At 33.0% G+C, this 20,474-nt stretch overlaps 2 protein-coding genes across 4 annotated transcripts in view; one reads left to right on the top strand and one right to left on the bottom strand.

Annotated features, from left to right (window-relative positions):
* nSyb (neuronal Synaptobrevin) overlaps positions 1 to 10,210 on the top strand; it is a 42,642-nt gene extending 32,432 nt beyond the window's left edge. Inside the window, exon 5 of one of the 3 annotated variants that reach the window (XM_023174664.2) lies at positions 7,181 to 10,210. In XM_023174664.2, the coding sequence (XP_023030432.1) occupies positions 7,181 to 7,206 (26 nt within the window). In that variant the 3' untranslated portion in view covers positions 7,207 to 10,210. Of the gene's footprint in view, positions 1 to 366; positions 580 to 6,392 lie in introns of those variants that run through there. The other 2 variants (XM_023174663.2, XM_023174665.2) reach the window with 2 other exon arrangements.
* Positions 10,211 to 13,987: 3,777 nt separating this feature from the next.
* RpLP2 (Ribosomal protein LP2) lies at positions 13,988 to 19,285 on the bottom strand. The gene is made up of 4 exons (XM_023174667.2): positions 19,127 to 19,285; positions 18,774 to 18,945; positions 16,404 to 16,496; positions 13,988 to 14,120 (listed from the first exon to the last, which is right to left on the bottom strand). The coding sequence occupies exons 2-4, from the start codon at positions 18,943 to 18,945 to the stop codon at positions 14,047 to 14,049; spliced, it is 339 nt and encodes a 112-aa protein (XP_023030435.1). The 5' UTR covers positions 19,127 to 19,285; the 3' UTR covers positions 13,988 to 14,046.
* Positions 19,286 to 20,474: the final 1,189 nt, after the last annotated feature.

Here is a 20,474-nt window from a genome sequence, read left to right as displayed (position 1 = left end):
TTCATATCAGAGAAAAATAGAAAGGGTTTTGAAATTCTCCTTCAAAACTAGTCAAAAAGAAAAATACTGTGAATCCGTATTCAAGTACCTACCTCTTGTAGCTCATTTATTTCTAATTTAAATGTTTTGTTTAGTTCATTTCTTATTCTTGAAAAACTCAAATAATTATTGAATACTTGATTGAAAAGATCCAAAATTTAGGTATCAGTGTATTAAAATTTTCTACTAAGTGTTTCTTAGCGCCTATTTGTATTAACTCACTATATCAAAAACGGAGTCTTTAATATTAGACACCGTTGAATGTTATATTTGTAACCATTACATATAGATTTATATTAAGTAACACGTTATATAATTTTTTTGCAGTCCGAGTTATTGGCATGAAAATAAAACTACAATTTTTGAATGAATTCGATACACCAAAACAAATATCACTTAAAAAATGTCATTAAAATAAAAAAATAGAATGGATTGACGTAGGATCATAAGATGATTGGTTGAAAAAAGTGTAAACAATTGTATCGGACTATATGAAATCTGTAATAAAAAACCCATAATTAATAAGATGAAAGAACTCTTGATAGTCAAGATTTTGTATGTAGGCTTTTTAGGTATATCCTACGAGATCATTTCCAAATTTTTTTTGTGTACATTCTTAGCAAAATGATGAAAACATTTTGAGCCCTCAAAATGTTTATAAACAAATTATTCGGGTTTCCTGAAATAAGATGCCGTATGAGAGTGATCTTCTCCATCTGTAAAGAAAAAAATCCCCGTATTTAAATATTTTTTGATGTTAAGAGTGTACACTAATTATGTTATTTCACTAAATCACTACATCAATAGTTCAGGCAAATAAATTGAAAGTGTATTTTTTTTTAATTTGACAGAAGATTTCCATTATTCTTATTTCGAATTATGCATTGCAAACAGTAACAAAATAGCCTGAAATCGTATCAACTTTATATTGAAATCTTTGGTTTCGAAAATTTTATATTTCATTCCGAATGTTTTGATGTACTATTTGCCTGGACTATGAAATATATCGTGTAGTTTTTGGGCGACATGATATTCCGTTCATATTTGTGAAAATCCAAATATAAATAGTATCTCATAAAAAACTTGGCTTTTACAAAACATTGGCACGTATCTCTATGATGTAAACCGTTCGATAAATTCAGTGGATTGTCAGAAACACATAATTAGAATGAAGAGAGATCCATTCATCGACTTTGTCATTTATTTTTTTGTTCAAAAATAATAATGAGATTGAAACGGGTAAAAAAAAACCAAAAATCTCTTGTTACTAGTGTGAAGACTATGATTTTATTCTATGAATATTTTTTACTGCGGCGGAAGCATTGCACTTCTACTGTTTATTGTGTGGAAAATTTCAACATTTCGAAAATAGAGACATTGCATTTGTTTTGTTGAAATGATCCATAAGATAGTTGAGGTACGAGCTGACCGACTATTTAATTTTTTGATGTTAGATTGGAGTCTCAACGACCTAGATAGAATTTGAACTCTCGAATTTTCAACCGAATCGGTAAGGATGTAGAATTAATATTTGGATATGATTTTTCCAAACGAACTATTTCTTTCGAGGTACCACTAGATTGGGAACTCGTACCTAGATTACTGAATATGTAAATATACTATAGTGTAAGTGATCATATTCAGAAAATATCAGTGAATATATAGAGTTTCTTGAAAATATTTTGAGTTGAACTTCGTTTTGTTAGAAGGAAATGTTTATAAATGTATATAGCATATGAATCGCTTTTTAATAAAAACTGAAATATTAGCAATTTCTCGATGTTACTTTCTTGGTAGATTTTTTTAATTTGTTAAATTGTATAATTCCAAAATTACATTAATAAAATATGTGGCACAATGTTTCCTTCATTTCGAAATCAGAGAGGTCCTGGACCCTAAATAACGCGAGAGAACCTACCAGTCTCTACAAAAAAGGTAGTTCATTAGGTTTACTGCATGTGTTACAACGCATACACTTGAAACTAATACTTTTTTATACATTTTTATGCTTGCATTTAACATCACATCATTCATTCATATACTAACATTGAAAGACAGACAGATTCAACACCAAACAAATCCAAAATGTGTGTTTTCTTTATTGTAGAACGAGGTGATCATATTTTTTTGGGTAAGTATCTCAGGGTGAATAATAATTTTAACTACACAAGGAGTTTTTAACAAATACGGGTATTATGACATCAACTTCAATAAACATGGGTATTAAACATTGATAAAAGATATTTCGCAAGATTTCACTTGTAATTAAGTTTATGATAGTAAGGTGAAACATTACCGAAAACAAAAAAATTCAATTGAATATATCTAATAGTAAATTTTTACCAATCATTTGGGCTGTATCGAGAATTATTACAACCTGCGCCTTTCCAGACAAAATACGCATTAGGTCCGAAAGAGAACGGAAACTAGCGTTCGTCAAGAAATACAATCATCGTCACAAATAATGCAATCACATGAATCGAACGCTATGAATTTAGATTATTTTTAATATATACTTGCAAAATAACATTGGAATATCATAAGTTTTATCAAAGTTTCATCTGTGGAGACAAATTATGAATTTCATCAGTTCGGACTTCCATTGTCTAATATGATAATAAAATGAATTCAAATTCCTGAAAGAATCAATTAAATTAAAATAAATAGCTGAAAAATAACAATTATTAAGCAAAGAAACAACCTGAAATGAAATTACAATAAAATGAAATACAAGCAACAATTGAAAGTAAATGAAAATAATAATATTTCAAGCCAAGTTACTTCACGACATTTCAATTGTTAGTATTCATAATCGTCTTCAGGTGATGACTGGACTCATTCCTCTGAGAGATGACTATTTATAGATCATTCGAGTGATTTCACCTATCCCCTCTTCCCTCTCTCCTCTTCGCCGGTTTAGCAGGAGCTGATCGTCTGGCGGGAGTTGGCCGTTTCCGCTTGATTATGGGTTTCCATATGTTGCGTATCTCTATGCTAGCTTGGCTGAATGCGTTGTTGGAAAACATATATGCAGCTTCTTTGTACTTCCCCTTAAACCAGTGTTTCTTTCTGTGGATGGTCTCAGTTTGGGACCATTTAATGTTATGTTGATGAGTTCAAACATGCTCAACTATTCCCGATTTGCTGGTTTCTCCTTGCTGTGTGTTTTTGTGCTCGGCAATGCGTACTTTCAATGACCAAGCACAAAAACACACACAGCGAGAAGAAACCAACAAATCGGAAATAGCTGAGCATGTTTCAACTCATCAACATAAAATGTAGTTCCAAGTTGAGATCATCCACAGGGAGGAACACCGGTTTATGAGGAAATTCAAAGAAGCCGCATATATGTTGTCCAACAATGCATTCAGCTAGCACAGAGATACGCAACATATGGAAACCCATAATCAAGCGGAAAACGGCTACCTTCCCCCAAATTGGTTAGACCCCTATTTTTTTGTAATTTCATTTAGGTTTTTTTTGTCAACCACCTTCAAACAAACGTTAAGACAAATTCAGAGTAACAATGAGACAAAAGTTTTATTTCGAAACATCGATGTCCAACATTGAGGATAACAATGTTCTATGTAAATGAAATTTCACCTCTTTCATCTACTGTATTGTATAGCAATTTTGTGAATAATATCTGATTCAAATCCGTAACGAATGTTCAGAGTGCAAACTGAATAGCAAGAAGTGTTTTTGTACGAGGACTGTTCAAAAAATAAAGTGAATGTTCAAATTTCGCGGGCTACGTACATTCTAAAGCGATTTTTTTGTTTTTTATGTTGGTACACTCGTCTCGAACATATGTTCACCGTTTCTGTTGTTTAGCCTGTTTAGTTTGTTGGTAGTGTTTTGCGTGTTCGGTAATTTTCTGCTATCTAAAACACTGGATCAAAACATTTGCACCAAATTTTGTGTAAAAAATGTAATTAAGTGCTCAAAAACACTTGAAAGTGTTCATAAGTTGTACAAGCTTTTCACAGAAGGTCGGCGAGATGTGAACGACGACTTACGCCCTTGATGCCGCAGCACATCAACAGCGGATCAAAATGTTGAGGAAGTGAAGAAAACTGTTAAGGAGAGTCGTCGAATCACTATTAGAGAAATTGCAGAGGATGTCGGCATATCCATTGGATCATGCCGTGCAATTTTTTTGAAAATTTTGAGCATGAAGCGTGTGGCAGCGGAAGTTCGTTCTAAAATTGCTGAATTTTGACCAAAAAGAACGTCACTTAAATGAAATGAATAAAAACACTTTTGTCTAAATACCACTGGTAAATTTTATTTATACGACCGAGTTTGACCCCATTGATAATGGGGTCAAACCCGAAACCGGTTCACCCCATTATGATAATGGGGTCAAACCCAAAACCGGTCGTATAAATAAAATTTACCAGTGGTATTTAGACAAAAGTGTTTTCATTCATTTCATTTAAGTGATCATGAATTACCATGTCATCAATCACACATAAAAAAACTGTCGCATGAGCATCGCTCAGGAATTGTTAAATGACGTCAACGGCCATCCAAATTTGCTTAGAAGGGTAATTCAACTGGTGACGAATCATGGGTATATGGTTATGATATCGAAACCAAAGTCCAATCGTCCCAGTTGAATAGCCTAGGAGAGCTTAGACCAAAAAAGCACGCCGAATTCGATCAAATGGCAAGGTTTTGCTCACTGTTTTCTTCGATTACCATGGCGTAGTGCATCATGAGTGCTTGACACATGGTCGTACGGTCAATAAGGAGTACTATATTGAAGTATTGCGCCGCTTGCGAGAAGCAATACGAAGAAAACGTTCGGAATTGTAGAAAAACAATTCATGGCATTTGCATCACGATAATGCACCTGCTCACTCGTCATTGCTTAGATTTTGGCCAAAAACAACACCGTAGTCATGCCTCAGCCACCGTTTTTCACTAGATTTCCCTCCCTGCGAATTTTTCCTGTTTCGAAAGTATTTTTCCTTTCGTGTAATTGAATGTTTACACGAAAGTAGTTATTTCGAGTTGGTGTTCGAGTTCCAGTTGGTGTCTGAAAGTTACTTCTTTATATGATCTACACATCTTTGTAAAGAATTCATTTTGGAGCTATTTGCTTTCTTCCTTTCTTTGGAAGATTCCTACATTTTTGTATAAAGATGGAGAAGTAGAAAGCCAAAACTTTTCTTTCCCAATAGACTGTATGACGGCAGACAGACAGACAGTTTCGGTAAGTGGAGGAGTCGGCGCTGAAAGTCCAAGGCCCAATTCACACAGAACGGACGTCTGGCAGAGACGAGGCGCGGACCTTTGTCCCTTCCATTCTGTATGAACTGGGCCTGAGGTCCGAAAATCGCCAGAATGGACCTGCTCAAATTTGCACGTGTTATTTCAGTTTCAACTGTAACATCCGAATATTTTGGTACGGTTATTTTTTTGTATTTTCAGTAATATCAACATTTCATTCATTTTCATTTCATTTATTCTTCCTCAGATTTGAAAACTTGTAATAGTCACCACGAAACATTGTCAGCCTCTCTCAAAAATACTTTAGTCTCCCTAAATAAAGTGAAGTAAGAAAAGCTTTTCCTTTTTTCATTTAATTGTAAAATGAATTTTGTCCTAGATCCTTCTGAATTTGTTATACTTTTTGCATTTATGATATACCTACCCACAGTACCCCTTGATATGAAATGAGTAGATACCATAAAAGTGACAAGAAAAAAAATCTGTGAAGGATGTGAATCACATCAAACATAATAAAATTGTTTTTCGTTTTTTGCTTCTATCTAAAACATGCTCTTCAAAGTTTACTTAATTATTGGTACTTGTAATGCACTGTTTGGAACCTTTGGTGTAGTAATGAATATTACTGGAGTTTTATCCCAACACCAAACCGTTATTTTGAACACCTCGATACGTGTTTCAATCACCAACTGATCATCTTCAAGAGGAAGATTAAACTTTCTCTTGAAGGTGATCACGGTTTGGTGTTGGGATGAAACTCCAGTAATGTCAATTATTTGTGTTTTTTAACTTCTAAACATTTTACATTTCATTGTGCGATTTACTTCAAGGTTTTGAAAGACTAAGCAATTGGATGCAATATTCTAATTTATTTGAATACTGTAGTATCACAAACCAATGTGTTATTGTTTTGAATGAGTGTTTGATGTTTTGTACAGTAGCATAGGTTTTACAGGCTTTTAAAAAACGCTGTGTTAAAGCTAAAAGCCAACTTTCTCGATAATCGCAGATAGCTTACTTGTATGTCATTTTTCTGGAACCCATTCTGTTTGAGGGGAACTGTGTAAAGTAAGTAGATTTGCCGATTCTCTTCAAGCAAATTTTAAACAATTTAGTGAGATTCATGCCGGACCATCCTGCTGCCGCCACCGCCGCAGCGCCAGCGGGATCCTATCAATCTCAACCATTGCAACCGGTAGTCAACTCCCCAGAGGCAGGATCCGGGAACGCACCAGGAGCAGCTGTTCAAGCGGGCTAAAAGTGATTTTGGACGTATTTTCATACAGGGTGATTCGGAATTGTATTGTGTCAAAGCTGAACTGAGCGTTAAACTCGAAAACTGTCTCTAATTTATCTTAAAAACATTAAAAACTCTTTCATTACTTGAAATTCCGAAGGCTTCTACATTTTTTAATACACTCTTCTTGATTTCCAACGTATATTTGTAGAACAGGAAGTGATACGAAATTATTTGCAATCAAATTTTCATCATACAAAACTACGCTGTAGATTGTGTGTTTACTAATGTCATCTAATAGACCGTATTCCATTTAAGAAAAGGAGGAGAATTCTTTGCTACACTTGCTGTCTAAAATATATTGTGAACTGTCAATTAAAATGTCAGTTGTTATAAATGCCTATCTGTATATGATATATGTCTATTCTACCATTCAATCAACAATTAGCAGTTACAGTGTACTGAAACTACGAATGAATTTTTTTTTTAAATGGTGTTAGATTGAATTTTTGACATTCATTATTAAGGTGTGTTAGCCAATCAAATGACACCTCTTTTGTCAAATTAATTAGTGTATTGTTTAAGTTTGATTAATAGCGAATGAAACACGGGCCCCAAGACTGCTGTACTATTAAGGATGATTAACTCGAATGCGATATGTTGCAGGTGTCCTCATCCGGTTCCTAGTATGACCAGTTAGGCTATTCAGCTCTGAGAATTATGGAAATAAAGGTTTTTATTTGATAATAATTGGTTTACATTTCAAGTTCTTCTTTAACAAACACTGTAAATTTTCGCACTCACTAACAAAGGGTAATGTTCCTAATAAATATGAATGGGAGAAAACAAATCATTAAAACAGCATTGAAATGAAACTTTGAAGGAATGACCAGTAAGGGGTTTCAATGCGCTCGCATTCTTTTGGAATAATATTCAGAAAAACAAACAGAAATCATTTTCTGTGATACAGCCCTACATTAGTCGTTATAAGTGAAAAATCATTCACTACGTTTTCAACGTCATCACTTCCTTAGTACATAAAATTCGCTTAGGTATATGTTATGCTCCCTTGTTGAAAATGTTGATATTCTGACAACAATCTAGTATTCTTATATCATTTCCCAGTTTGTGTTCTGTAAGATAAACGACCATGTTGTAGGAGCAGCCGAGTAAATAATTCTGAATCACCCAGTATATACCAGTTGTCTCACTTAAAACTATGAGGCTAACTATCTCAGAACGAATGGAAGTATACTCAGAAGTCAAACTCAGCAATAGTGATGCACTCTAAATTCATAGTGGTTACAATTGACGATCTCATAAATTGAGCAATTGCTTAGCTTGATGATCAACGAATGGCTGAATGAAAAAAAGCTTTTGATTTGGGTGCCTTTTTCAATCTAAAACACCCGCGCAATGCGATTCATTAAGTCGTTTTCATCTGAGATGTTCAGAACAACAGTTTTATTCGAGACCCCTTGTATAAATGAAATATGTTGATTTGTTGATCGCAATTTACAGAGATTTTCCATTTTCTTTTGAGGTAACTTCAACTATTGGGTTTTATGAATTTAAAGATTGTTTTCATCGATTATCCAAAAAAAAGTTCCAGTAGGCTACTTTTCGAAAGAAAACCGTGACCATTTTCTTTTGTTCTCGAATTTGAATAACTATTACCGTTACCTTTTGTTGAAACTGGGGAAAAACAATTAAATTGATTTCTTTCCCATTTCATATTTCACTAAGTAGCGTTGGCAAACTCGGCTTTGCTTTATATATTTTGAAATTGATTTTCAGCTTTTCCTTGCAGGTTTTGATTGACAATATAGGTACCTATTCGAGAAAGAACTTCATTTTACAGTTGAAATTGTGCCTGAAAATTCAATTTCAGTGTTTGTTACATTGTTGTTACTTTTGAAGAAAATGGATATTAATCAGTTTGTTGTTAATGTATGCATTTATTCCCTTGAATTTGAATACGGCTAATTCCAACGATGTAATCTCACACTTTTGAGAATGTATATAATCACATTGCTATATCAACTAATCAGTTAAATTATTAGTTAAATCAGTTAAAATACCCTGGTGTTTTGTCTGGTAGGTATACCTCATTTGAAGAAGTAGGAAATATTTTTATTTAAAAAGGTTGAATAAATCTCACTTCTGTGAGATTATGTTGTGGCTGTTTTTTACCTATTAAGTCAATATATTGAATATTATTTTAAAGTGTATAATAAATGAATAGTAATACAAAGTTAGTTTTATTCACCATCTACACAAAACGCTAGTTTTTTATCATAACTCCAGATGTTTCAAAGGTTACATCTCGAATACAACTAATCTTCGGCCAGATAAGAGAAGAGAAACCTCAAACGTTTTGGTGAAGCAGCACAAACCAAAGTTTTGAAATAGTTTGCAGCAGAATAGCCACCCCTGTATCCCGACCTTAAACCCCACGATATTTTGTGGGGTCATTTGATAACAGATTTGATAACGTGAAGATATCCTAATAATAAAATAGTTAATGAATTTGAAAAATGTATATGGACAATTAAGCAAAAAGAAATATTTTAATTTGGAAATTAACTCGATCATTACATACTCGAGAAAGAAGCTCTCAAAATTATTTTTCCACTCATTTCCGATTTTTCAGGAAGAGATTCACAATTAAAATGAAATACTTATTCGTTCAATTTTGTGTTAAAATAGCGACAAATTAGTTCTAGTCAAGGAAGCTGTTGAATTCAAAACCTTCTCTACAAAAAGCTGGCGACAGAAACAAGGTTGTTATAAATTTGTTTTTTCAATAATTGTATTCTACAGTTTGGCATTCTGAAAAAAGCGATAATATATCAAAATTACTGCAGATGTTAAAATACCTTATTTTTTGTATCCATTTACGCAGTTATGTCTCCTTAGTCATAATAAAAAATTTTCATCACCACTTATGAAAAACAAAACCACGTTTCAAATAAATGAACTCTTTGCAAGTCCATTATTTTATAAAAAGAAAAATTGACTTTTGTGTCGCAAACATGGCGATTGATGGACACGGCTTACTGATCAAACAAAAATTCATTTGAGTCTAGACGTTTTAAAAAATCACTAGAATCACAGTGATAAACACGCGTACCTTCTTTACCATAATATATCTTAGCACGTTCAATACCTCAACTAAATTTAGATCGGTTTCTGTAATTTTCTGAAATAGTACCTATTATTACGACGAGAAGCTTAAGAATTAATTGTTCTTTTTTTAAATTTAATTTTTCTACTGTCAGTTTTCTTAGTGTGAGTTAAATTACCATATAATTTTTTATTTCTATATCTTATTTTTGTTAAAAATAAATCGTTTATTAGTGTCTATTACACGAAAATATACGTAGTAAGGTGGGTAATGAACACGTTCTTACCTGAATATGTGTATACATTTTTGTATAATTTTTTGTAAAATTCATATACCTACATCCTGTTTTTTACCAGCGTCATGTTGAACAAAAATGCATATTTGAAATTTGGGCGGCCTGATGAAAGTGTATGAGTAATGTAATTTATGCAAAATTGGAATTATGTATTTTCCAGTTAGAATTGCACTCTTACTGCTGTTTACAATGAGCCATTTATATTTTTAATGATAATCCCCTCAAAACAGATTGTAACAAATTTTGTAACAAATTATACACATTTTTCTATTCAGTCTTGAATTTTATTGGAAGGCAAATTGGTGTTGGAATCGTCGTGAAGAGCAATTTTATATTTTTTATTAAAAAATGGATAGTGTAGCTGGACCTTCTGGTTTGTGTAAGAAAAGAAAACTATGGTCTAATTCAATGGAATGCGAGAAGTTGATTCATATTTTGGAATCGGATGAAGAAAGTTCGGGGTCGTAGGTATTCTCGGGTCAAGTAGTGATTGCAACATTGGTTGCTCGGTATGTCCAGAAATAGATTTTTATTGATTTTGAGATGTTTACATTTTTCCGATAATGACAATAACTCCTACGATCGATCAGGAAAGATACGTTGTATTATGGATTATTTTAAAAAGAAAATTAAATCTATTTACAGTCCAGGAAAAGAGCTCTATCTTGAAAAGTAAATGATTCTATGACGAGGACGTCTGCAGTTTATTAAAAATAAACGCCAGAAATATGTTATAAAACTATAAATATTAAGTGAAGCTGATGGATTGGTGCAGAAATTTATGAAATATGCCAGGGCAAATGATGAAACCCGTGGATCGGGCCATATCTACTTTGTCAAAAGTGATAGAGAAGATTGTAAAAAAAGGTTGCTAAAATTTCTGGAGATGCACAATATACTGAGTAGCTCACAATTTGGTTTTCAAAGATCCAAAAGTACAAATGATGCTATCTTTGTCTTCCTAGAAGAGTTATATGTAAGACTCAATAAAGGTGAAGTGGCTGCGGCAGTATTCTGCGACTTTTCTAAGGCCTTTGATTGCATTGATCAGAGTGCTGTTGAAAAAATTGTTCCTTTATGGGACCAAAGGAACAACCCTTAATTGGTTCCGATCTTATCTTTCAGATAGAATTCAAATGGTAAAGTTGCAGAACAAAAATTCTAGTCTTTCAAAAATCACCTGTGGAGTCTCCCAAGGATCTCTCTCTCTCTTCTCTCCTCTGACTTTATGCCTCCAACTGTCAACTACGAACTGCTTTATAAAGTTCTATTCCCGAGTAGAGAGGACTGGATCCTGCTGGAGAAGGAAATATTAAGGGCAGATAGGTTCACAGGTGGATCAAAAACACCTTCCGGTTCTGGTGCAGGTATTTTCAGTCGCAGATCCAAGACAGAGTTATCTACCTGCCTAGGAACTTATGCGACTGTATTTCAAGCGGAAATTTACGCTATTGAATTGTGTGCGGAGAGATTGGATAAATCCAACCTCACTCACAAGTCAATAAAAATATTCTCGGACAGTCAAGCGGCGTTGGCAGCTCTTGGTCCTACCGAGCAACGTCTAAATTGGTAGCAAACTGCCTCGATAGGAAGACTAAGCAGATTGTTTCTGGTCTGGATTCCTGGCCATACTGGCCTGGAAAGCAATGAAGCTGCTGACTCTCTTGCAAAGGAGGGTGCTGCAAGTGGCTTCATTGGACCAGAACCGTCATTGGCATCGCTTTGGGCTTTGCCAAACAAACACTGAACACCTGGATGGCAAGAAGAGTTATGGACTTCTGGCAGAATCTTCCAGGATTGGCTCAATCCAAGGCGTTTATTCACCCTTCGAAGCTTGATTCCAAACAGTTGTTGGGCTACAGTAAGGATGAAGTACGATGTCTAACAGGCATTCTTACCGTCATTTGAATCATCACATGCAGACTTGGACTGTCGGAAGACAGTGTCTGGAAAATGATGAAACTGCAGAGTATATACTTTGTGCCTGCCCCGCTGGTTACCGAATCAGGTTCTTTGAGTTCGGCAGATCCGTACTCTCACCATCTGACCTGAAAGACCACTCACCATACAAACTGATCGGCTTCGTTAAGAAGCTGGGTTTATTTGACCGAGTGTGAACAGCTGTGAGCCACAATAAACCCTTATTGGTTGCGGTGGAGGGTCGAATAAACCCACTCACTTTAAACCTACCTACCTACCTACCCCCAAGGATCAGTGCTCCGTCCCATTTTGTTCCTTATGTGAATAGATAAGGAACAAATACAAGATAAGGAAAATACAAGGAAAGTTTACAATGTTTGCAGACGATACAACTTTACTATGGCATGGAAATAATACAGACTCTCTGAGAAATATAATTGAAACTGATTTAGAGAAGTCAAATCTTGGTGTGATTCCAATTCTTTATGTTTCAATGTGAATAAAACTAACATAATCTCGTTTAAATTTGTTTTGGGAAACCTCTAAGCCTTCAGAAGCATGTCATCGAAAATAAGACGTGCACCAAATTTTCGGGATTATGGATTGATAATACCCTGAAGTTTGATGAACACGTAAAACATCTCAACAAAAAACTTGCATCTGGCTGCTACGCTATCAGAGTCATCACCAAGGAGTTGGGAATAGTAGCAGCAAAAACAACTTACTTTTCATTAGTAGAGTCTCATCTGAGGTATGGTATCGCTTTCTGGGGTTTATGTAGCAAGCAATTGATGCAATCAGTGTTTGTTCTACAAAAAAGGGCGATAAGGTGTATACGTAGAACCAAGCGTTTGGACCACTCTTCATAAAGAGTAGAATACTAACAATCTACTGCATCTTCATTCTAGAAACAGTGTGTCTAATTCAAATGAGAAAAAAATACTTTTCCTTTCAGAAGAATATGTAACACCCGGCAAAATACCAATATACCTCTGCCAAGGCCAACTTCAACAAAAAATTCCACAATATTTGAGAGTCAGAAGATATTCAATTATCTACCATTTGAAATGAAAAGTATAGTAGAGTCAAAAACATTCCGAGAACTTGCGAAGGAATTTTTACTCACGTCTTATGTCCTGTCTACATATAGCATTAGAATCTATATTGTTCCATTGTTACTGTGAATTGACTGTTTTTTTTTTATTTAAGCTTCATTAATAAGATTTTTTTCTTTGACAATAAAGTACATTTTTGATTGATTTGCAGAATTAAAAAAAAATAACTGCCACTGTTTGTTTGTGATTCCTGTGAAAGAGCTTCAGAGTGTTTCTTGAACACCTATAGATGTAATTGACATCTTATTTAAAATTTGCATTAGTTTCCTACTTACACCCATAGGTGTATCATTTGTTCAATTTAGTTATAAACAAAATTTCTTTCATCATTTAATATAGGTAGTTTAATAAAACTGTCTTAATAAAATTCCACTATACATAATATACGATAGTGGCACTGCTACAAAAATTTTAAATATAGGTAGACATTGAACGTGTTTATATCGTGACTATAATAATGATGTAAGTTTATTAACCACATATCTACTGTATAATAGTAGGTGTACAGATAGAACTGAAAATAAATTATTCAAGTTAACACTATTGCAACTGCAACACGTTTTGTTATATAATTATTGCTTCTAATTGGAAGGGATATATTTTCAGGAGAGATTAATTTTTGGGAATATGAAAAATGTTTTTTCCTTCTTGTGACTCAATGTTTACATGAAAGTAGTGGCGAGAAGGCTTTTTTCCAGTTTGCATTTGAAATTTACTTCTCTGAATGATCTACACATCTTTATAGAGTCCATTTTGAAATTAAAAAGAAAGATTCTCACATTTTTTGTAAAAAGATGAAGTAGAAAGTCAAAACATTTCTTTCCCATAATAGCCTCCTCAAGAATCCATACTACGCATGGATTTTCATCGAGTATTGGCCAATTCCATCATATAAAAATAAATGTAAACAAATGATGGGGGGTCAAGTTCTAGGAAGAATATCTACAATGTATATGGAGACAAGTCCCCAGTAAGCAACCTACCAGGAACTGGTGATAAAAATCAAAGGACTGTACATTAATTTATAGTTTTACTTAAAAAAAAATTGGAATCTTAACGATACAAATGTACATTTTTAGTCAAATAAACCAAAACCCATGTCGTCATCTTCTGATTCTGATTCCTCTTTTTTCTCTTCTTTCTTGGATTCTGAAATAAAATATATTCAATCAGTCCTAATACATAATACAAATATAAATGTTAATGAGAAATAAACTTCAGTTTCTAAGGTTGCAGCATTACTTTCTCAGGCGAAAGATGGTGTGTTAGATATTCATCATCCAATAATTGAAAGATATTTTCAACTGGAAAGCACATTTTGTTTAATTTTTAAATAATACAACATTCTCATACCATTGAAATGTCTGGTATGAAACATATGTCAAATTTTTCATTAAAAAAATAAATAAACATATTGGCAACAGCGCCTATATCAAGTTGAAATAAATTATAGGTACCTAGATATTCTACTTTGAAAAAGGAAAATTATCTTTATAAATCAACAATTAAGGCAAAATATAAATTATAGTTCAATACCACCTCCACAAGACACATAAAGAACAGTTGTTTTATATAGAGGAATATAGGTTAGGTGCGCAAAATGTAATATGTCACAGAATGTCTCAGAACTCGGAACATAAGTAAACAGAACAGCACGCCTCTGAAATATGTCATCTTTGTTTGTTTCATACAGGTAACAGATTCATTGTCCTTTATTAGCTATAACCGATGATGCCAAATGGTGAAATAGAAACGAATCCCTTTAAATGTTGAATGCATTATTTCATTCCTCTTTTTTAAGTATTCAAATAATTTTTTAAAGAAAAAGGTTGAAATGATAAGTTTAAAATGCGTTGTTTTAGAGCTCTTTTATGAAAACTACTTGATTTTCGTCAAGAGGAACATTTCCCATTGACTTTAAATACATTTTACAATGTTGCCTCATCTACAAGTCAAGTAAACCTGTGAACAACTCTACCATCTGCATTATAGGGTACATAGACAATGCAGTGGTATATAAACAAACCTGGTAGTCATTATACCAATTTTAACAAAGAGTGGCTTGCAGTGTTCTTTCAGGCATACCACCATCATTAACCTTACTGCTTTTTTTGAATGGCAAATATTTCTTGTACCTTGGATGTTGCATCCCAATGAATTATTTCATGGCAGATGTCAGACTGAATAAGACTAAAATATACCAGTTTCAAGACTTCATGAGAGAGTAGAAATATGTGTTCACTAAGCTTGAATTTTATATACTCAACGTGATTGCTCCAGGTGAGTTTAGAATCAATATTGACTTCTAGGTATATTATGTCACACACTTGTTGAACTGATGTGTTGTTCAGTTTCACTAAGTGGATGCTCTCTATTGAAGAATTTTTTTGTAACAAAATTTGAGTTTTGGTTATATTGAGAACCACTCTGAGAGTTGATTTGTAGCCTTCTGCACACTTCTAAGCATAGTGGGAATACTATCAGCTGATATAACAAGATTGGTATCATCTGCATACACAATCGATAGAGAAGCAGCAGAACAGTAAGTCGGAAGGTCATTGATAAAACAAATAAACAGCAGAGACCCGAGTACTGATCCCTGAGGTACGCATGTCGATATGTATTGAATATCCGAGAAGGTATTGTTCTGATATACTCTTTAGCTATGACCATTAAGGTAAGTAAGTAACAATCCTATTCAATGCTGGCCCTCTCACACCATAAAGTTCCAATTCATATAATATCAGTGGAAACAGTAGAAAATAATTCACTTTTGCTATATTCTTTGCAAGTGCCAAGAAAATATTAAATTTTGCTTGTTACGAAATTATTGAGAATTTTACAAGTGAAAAAAGTGGCCTCTATAGATAAACCTTTGGACTTACGTTGAAACTAGTCTTTAGTTCTATGATACCAAAATAACACTTTCATAATACCTTTTTTGTTATAACTTTTCCAATACAGCACCATATGACATTTGAAAATCTTTATTTCTCTGATGAATCTCTTCACAAAACGTCAAAATAGACTACATCAATTTCATTCAATATCTAATAAGTTGAAACTAAAATGGACTGCTTTCAAAGTGCACATAAATATTTACTGACCTCCCTTCCAACTTACAAATTTTTTATGGAATGTTTTTGTCTATTTGAATTTCTATCGTTTGTATCATTCCTCAAAACTTGTCATATTTTGCATATGCCACAATAAGTATAAAGGATTATTTGTTTAAACTATTAGCCCATGGAAAAAACAGTTCACTGTAGTTACCAAAAAAAATTGAAAGTTACATGTTGCTCTTTGGAAGAGAGAATCTCCAAATGGTGAAATTTTGTCCAGACGTTCTGAATGTTATTTGTTTGAAAAAAAAATGGTTAGAACGTGTATAACACATATTTTTCATGGTTAAATAAAATTTCAATAACTTACCTTTCTTTTCTTCGGCGGCTGCTGGTGCTGCAGAAGCTGCTGCAGCAGCAGGAGCAGCTCCTCCAGCTGGCATGGAGCTCAATTTCTCACGTCCTATAAATGTAAAAAATATGACAATTTCGAAATAGAAGTGTTGTTTCATTACTTTTTTCTAGTAGATATCAGATAGAAACTTAAAATCAGCATGTTTCATACGAAAGATGGTAATTATTAAAATCATCATGTTTTAATGTTAATAAACAATACTGAAAACTGTGGTATTATAACACGAGTAGTATTTAAATTAACAAATTAAAATTTTGAGTACCATATGAGTCCAAAGTGGTTTCCCTTCAATGGACTATTTTGCTTCGAGAGTTCTGAAGTCACTTCAAACAGTCTTCACAGAAATTTGAGTGTAAAGATTATGCTGTGAAACAATAAAACTCACTGTGCAGCATAACTGATCCCAAATGCATGGAGTGATGTAGAGATTGCACAGTATTTAACAAGTGCTAGTTCGGCATGGCAACCATAGCATTGTGAATATTCAAGAGAAGGAAAATCTTTCTTGTTCGATTGATGATCTATTCATTTTGTGAATTCATATTTAATATAGTACAGAAAAAATAATTATTGTCTAATTTCTACATTAAATAGAAATTAGGCAAAAGTTAGTTACTCTATCCTATATTTAAAATATTTCACTACTTTTCAAAATGAAAACTCAAAAATGGTAACAGTATAAATTTTACAAAAATGACCCTATGTAAAAATATTCCAAATAATCTTTCCCTATGAAAACTCATGAATAATGAAAAAAATTACATACAAACTTCTCTAAACTTGAAGAACGCTTACATTCTCTCATTTTTTGTAACATACTACATATCCAACTTTATTTTTCAAGTCCAAGATTTTTTAAGACGTGTGGAAATTGAAAATTTGGTTAGTCCTATCCTTCAGTGAAAATAAAAAAACAGTTTCTTCTTTGAAAAGTTTCCCTTCATCACTTCTTTCATAAGATGAAAGACTAGACTAATCAAATACTGACAATTCAGCCTCCTTTTCACACTATATTTCTATTCAAATAATGACTTCTTAGTAATTACCGTTGATAATGTTGATAAAATTTACACTGTGGTTTCCAGTGATGTGATGGTGACCAACATAAATGAATAATCTCAAATTTGTAAATTGCACAATAAACTAAAACAGCTCTGACTAAAAATATTTTTTTTTACATGAAAAAAGATGAATTTGCGCAAAAAAAAAATATGAAGCAAGATGAAACAATGTGTAAAGGAAATGTGGTGATCATTTTTCAGTACAAAAAAGTGTTTTCAAAATCCTGTGCTGGCAACAATGCGAATATTTACACAATTTCAAGGGTAAATAGGTGCCCTCAAAATGTTGAACATAAGTTAAAGCACGAGAACCATAGAACATATTTAATGTTAGTATATATCAATAAATGGGAAAGAAAGTTTTTGGCTTTCTACTTCTCAATCTTGACACAAAAATGTGAGAATCTTCCAAAGTGAGGAAGCAATCTATTCCAAAAATTAACTCCATACAAAGATGTGTTGATCATGCAAAGTAACTTTCAAACACAAACTGGATGAAAAAGCCCTCCCGAAACAGCTATTTTCATATAAACATTGAATAACATGAAAGAAAAATGCTTTTGAAAGATATACTTTTACATGAACGCTGAATTATACGACAAATACTTTTCTCTATTCAGTTTGTATACCAAACATTTGTATGGAATCAAATCAAGATATATTTGACAGGATTCCTACACAATATAATAAATGAAAAGTAAAACATTTCACTTACATGGAACAGTGTCATCACTGCTAGACATCCGTCTCTGCTACTGGAGCCGAAGGGGCAAGTGTCTTACAGGAAACATCAGATGTCTAGCAGTGAGGATAATAGTGTTCCATGTAAGTGAAATTTTTCTTCTTTCATTAATTATATTGTGTAGGAATCCTGTGAATGATATCTGATTTCATTTCACACAAATGCTTATATAAACAAATGGAATAAAGAAGTGTTTTTGATAATTCAGCTTTCATATTAAAGTCTTTGTTACGAAAGTATTTTTTTTTTCCTGTAATTCAATGTTTATATGAAAGTAGCTGTTTCGTGAGGGTTTTTTCTTACAGTTTGTGTCTAAAAGTTACTTCTTTGCGTGATCAACAGATCTTTATATAAAGTTAATTTTTGAAATTGATTGCTTCCTTCCTTTCTTTGGAAGATTCCCACATTTTTTGTATCAAGATGTAGAAGTAGACCAAAAAACTTTCTTTCCAAAAAAAAATCTCTCCTAAGAATATACCCTTTAAATATCAATTAACTTTGATAATAAAGCATGGTACTAACCTTGGGCGATGAGTTCATCAATAGATTTTCCACCTAGTTCAGCAATGACCTTTTTCAGCCGTTCTCCTTCAGCTTCAATTCCTACAGATCCTAAAATTTTTTCAAGATCAGCAGCAGATGGGGAAGTTTTTCCGCCCAAAACGGCCAAAAGATAAGCAGCCACGTAACGCATCTAAATAAAAAATTAAAAACATTTCAATGATTCCACACATAAATATACTCATTAACCTAACATTATCTTAATCCGTAAAAATCTGAATCACTTAACTTCAATCTGATTGGAAAAATGTGTATGCAAGAACAAATAATAATCAAAATGAATGTGAAGTTAATATTTTTTCAAAATTACTTACTTTTAAGTCTTCAAGACACGAAACGTGTATGCCACACAAGTCAACTTAAAGAGAAAGAAATGAAGTGAAATAGGAACTAGCCACTCAGGGAGAACTGAAAGTGGACAGTGTTGTATGACTTCTGAATCTTCTTCTTCAATGGGACAGCATGATATGACACATGGAATAAGTAGCGTCCTCTGAGATAGCGTCTGCAGACAGTAGCTGCTACTAATAGATAAATTGCCATTGATTGTCTACAAAAGAAACAGTTCATCAGTTTTTTTGACTTTTTATAGCAAAAAAGTCAAAAATAAACATCAATACGATCAACTTATCCTCAGCTGGCAACAGTTTTTTTGGAAAATTTAATGGAAATATCTAGTAATTATCAGTGCATTTGACAATTGAAAATTATTTTCCTTCACTACAAAATCATAACGTTATTCTGCAGAGTTCATAAAAGACAGATACTTGAAATTCATTCCCAATAATCTGATCTTATTATTTCCTATTGATTTTATTCATTTGATGAAATATTGATTCGTTGTTTTTCATTTGATAATATTCAAATGCATATATTGTATTCTTCTGTCAACTGTCATTTACTTTCGAAAATAACATATAGAATGAATACAGTTTATAGATAAGTCTAAAAAATGTAAAATAATTCAGCACATCCTACTCCACACAGCCGAATTGAAGAGAAAAAAGTTCCTAATCATTCCTTCCTTTTCATCAGATAAACAAACATGACTATTCAGTAAAGTACCAGTAGAAGTATCAGAAAGAATGGGGAAATTCGATATGTATTTGAGGTGAATATACAATATAGATATACAACATGAAATATCAATGTTACTGAACGAAATTTTGGTCATTTCTTTAGGTAACTCCTGATTCAATCAAGTGTTTGAAAAGCGTGCCGTGACTGAAAACAATAATACAATTTTTAAATCAATTAGTTTACAGTGATATGTTGATTTTGAGCATCTGCATAGCCTTCTTTTGTATGATAAATACATTGTATAAATGAATTTCTCTTCAACAAACAAATTCTGCCGGAAACAGATTCGAGCAATGTATAATAATAGTAATATAATATAATAGATCTGAAGGCCGATAATTTGCTTGCCTTCAGATCTATGATACATAGAGCATTTATGATACCGTCATCAGAGGAGGCTTTTCAAGAAGAAATTAAGATTATAAAGCAGATAGCATATAACAACCATATTCTCTTCAACTTAATTGAAAAACTGATCTCTAATAAGAACAATAAATTGATCATGAAGGAACTATAACTAAATCAGGAAGAACATAAAGAAGGTAAAAAATATGCTAGCATAATAAGTTATTCAGGGAAGCT

This window comes from Leptinotarsa decemlineata, unplaced genomic scaffold, assembly GCF_025532065.1.
Source record: "Leptinotarsa decemlineata unplaced genomic scaffold, Ldec_3_MD MMD2_tig00000505_RagTag_RagTag, whole genome shotgun sequence".
Classification (NCBI taxonomy): domain Eukaryota; kingdom Metazoa; phylum Arthropoda; class Insecta; order Coleoptera; family Chrysomelidae; genus Leptinotarsa; species Leptinotarsa decemlineata.
The sequence above is the reverse complement of the archived record's forward strand: the minus strand, read 5'-3'. Positions and strand labels throughout refer to the sequence as shown.

Bases quoted from the DNA above. Each gene is read 5' to 3' on its own strand.
- RpLP2 (XM_023174667.2), bottom strand. From the start codon at position 18,945: ATGCGTTACGTGGCTGCTTATCTTTTGGCCGTTTTGGGCGGAAAAACT. The intron at 16,497-18,773 runs GTTAGTACCATG...TTACATTTATAG, and splicing joins TGATGAACTCATCGCCCAAG to GACGTGAGAAATTGAGCTCC. The intron at 14,121-16,403 runs GTAAGTTATTGA...ATTTTATTTCAG, and splicing joins AGCCGCCGAAGAAAAGAAAG to AATCCAAGAAAGAAGAGAAA.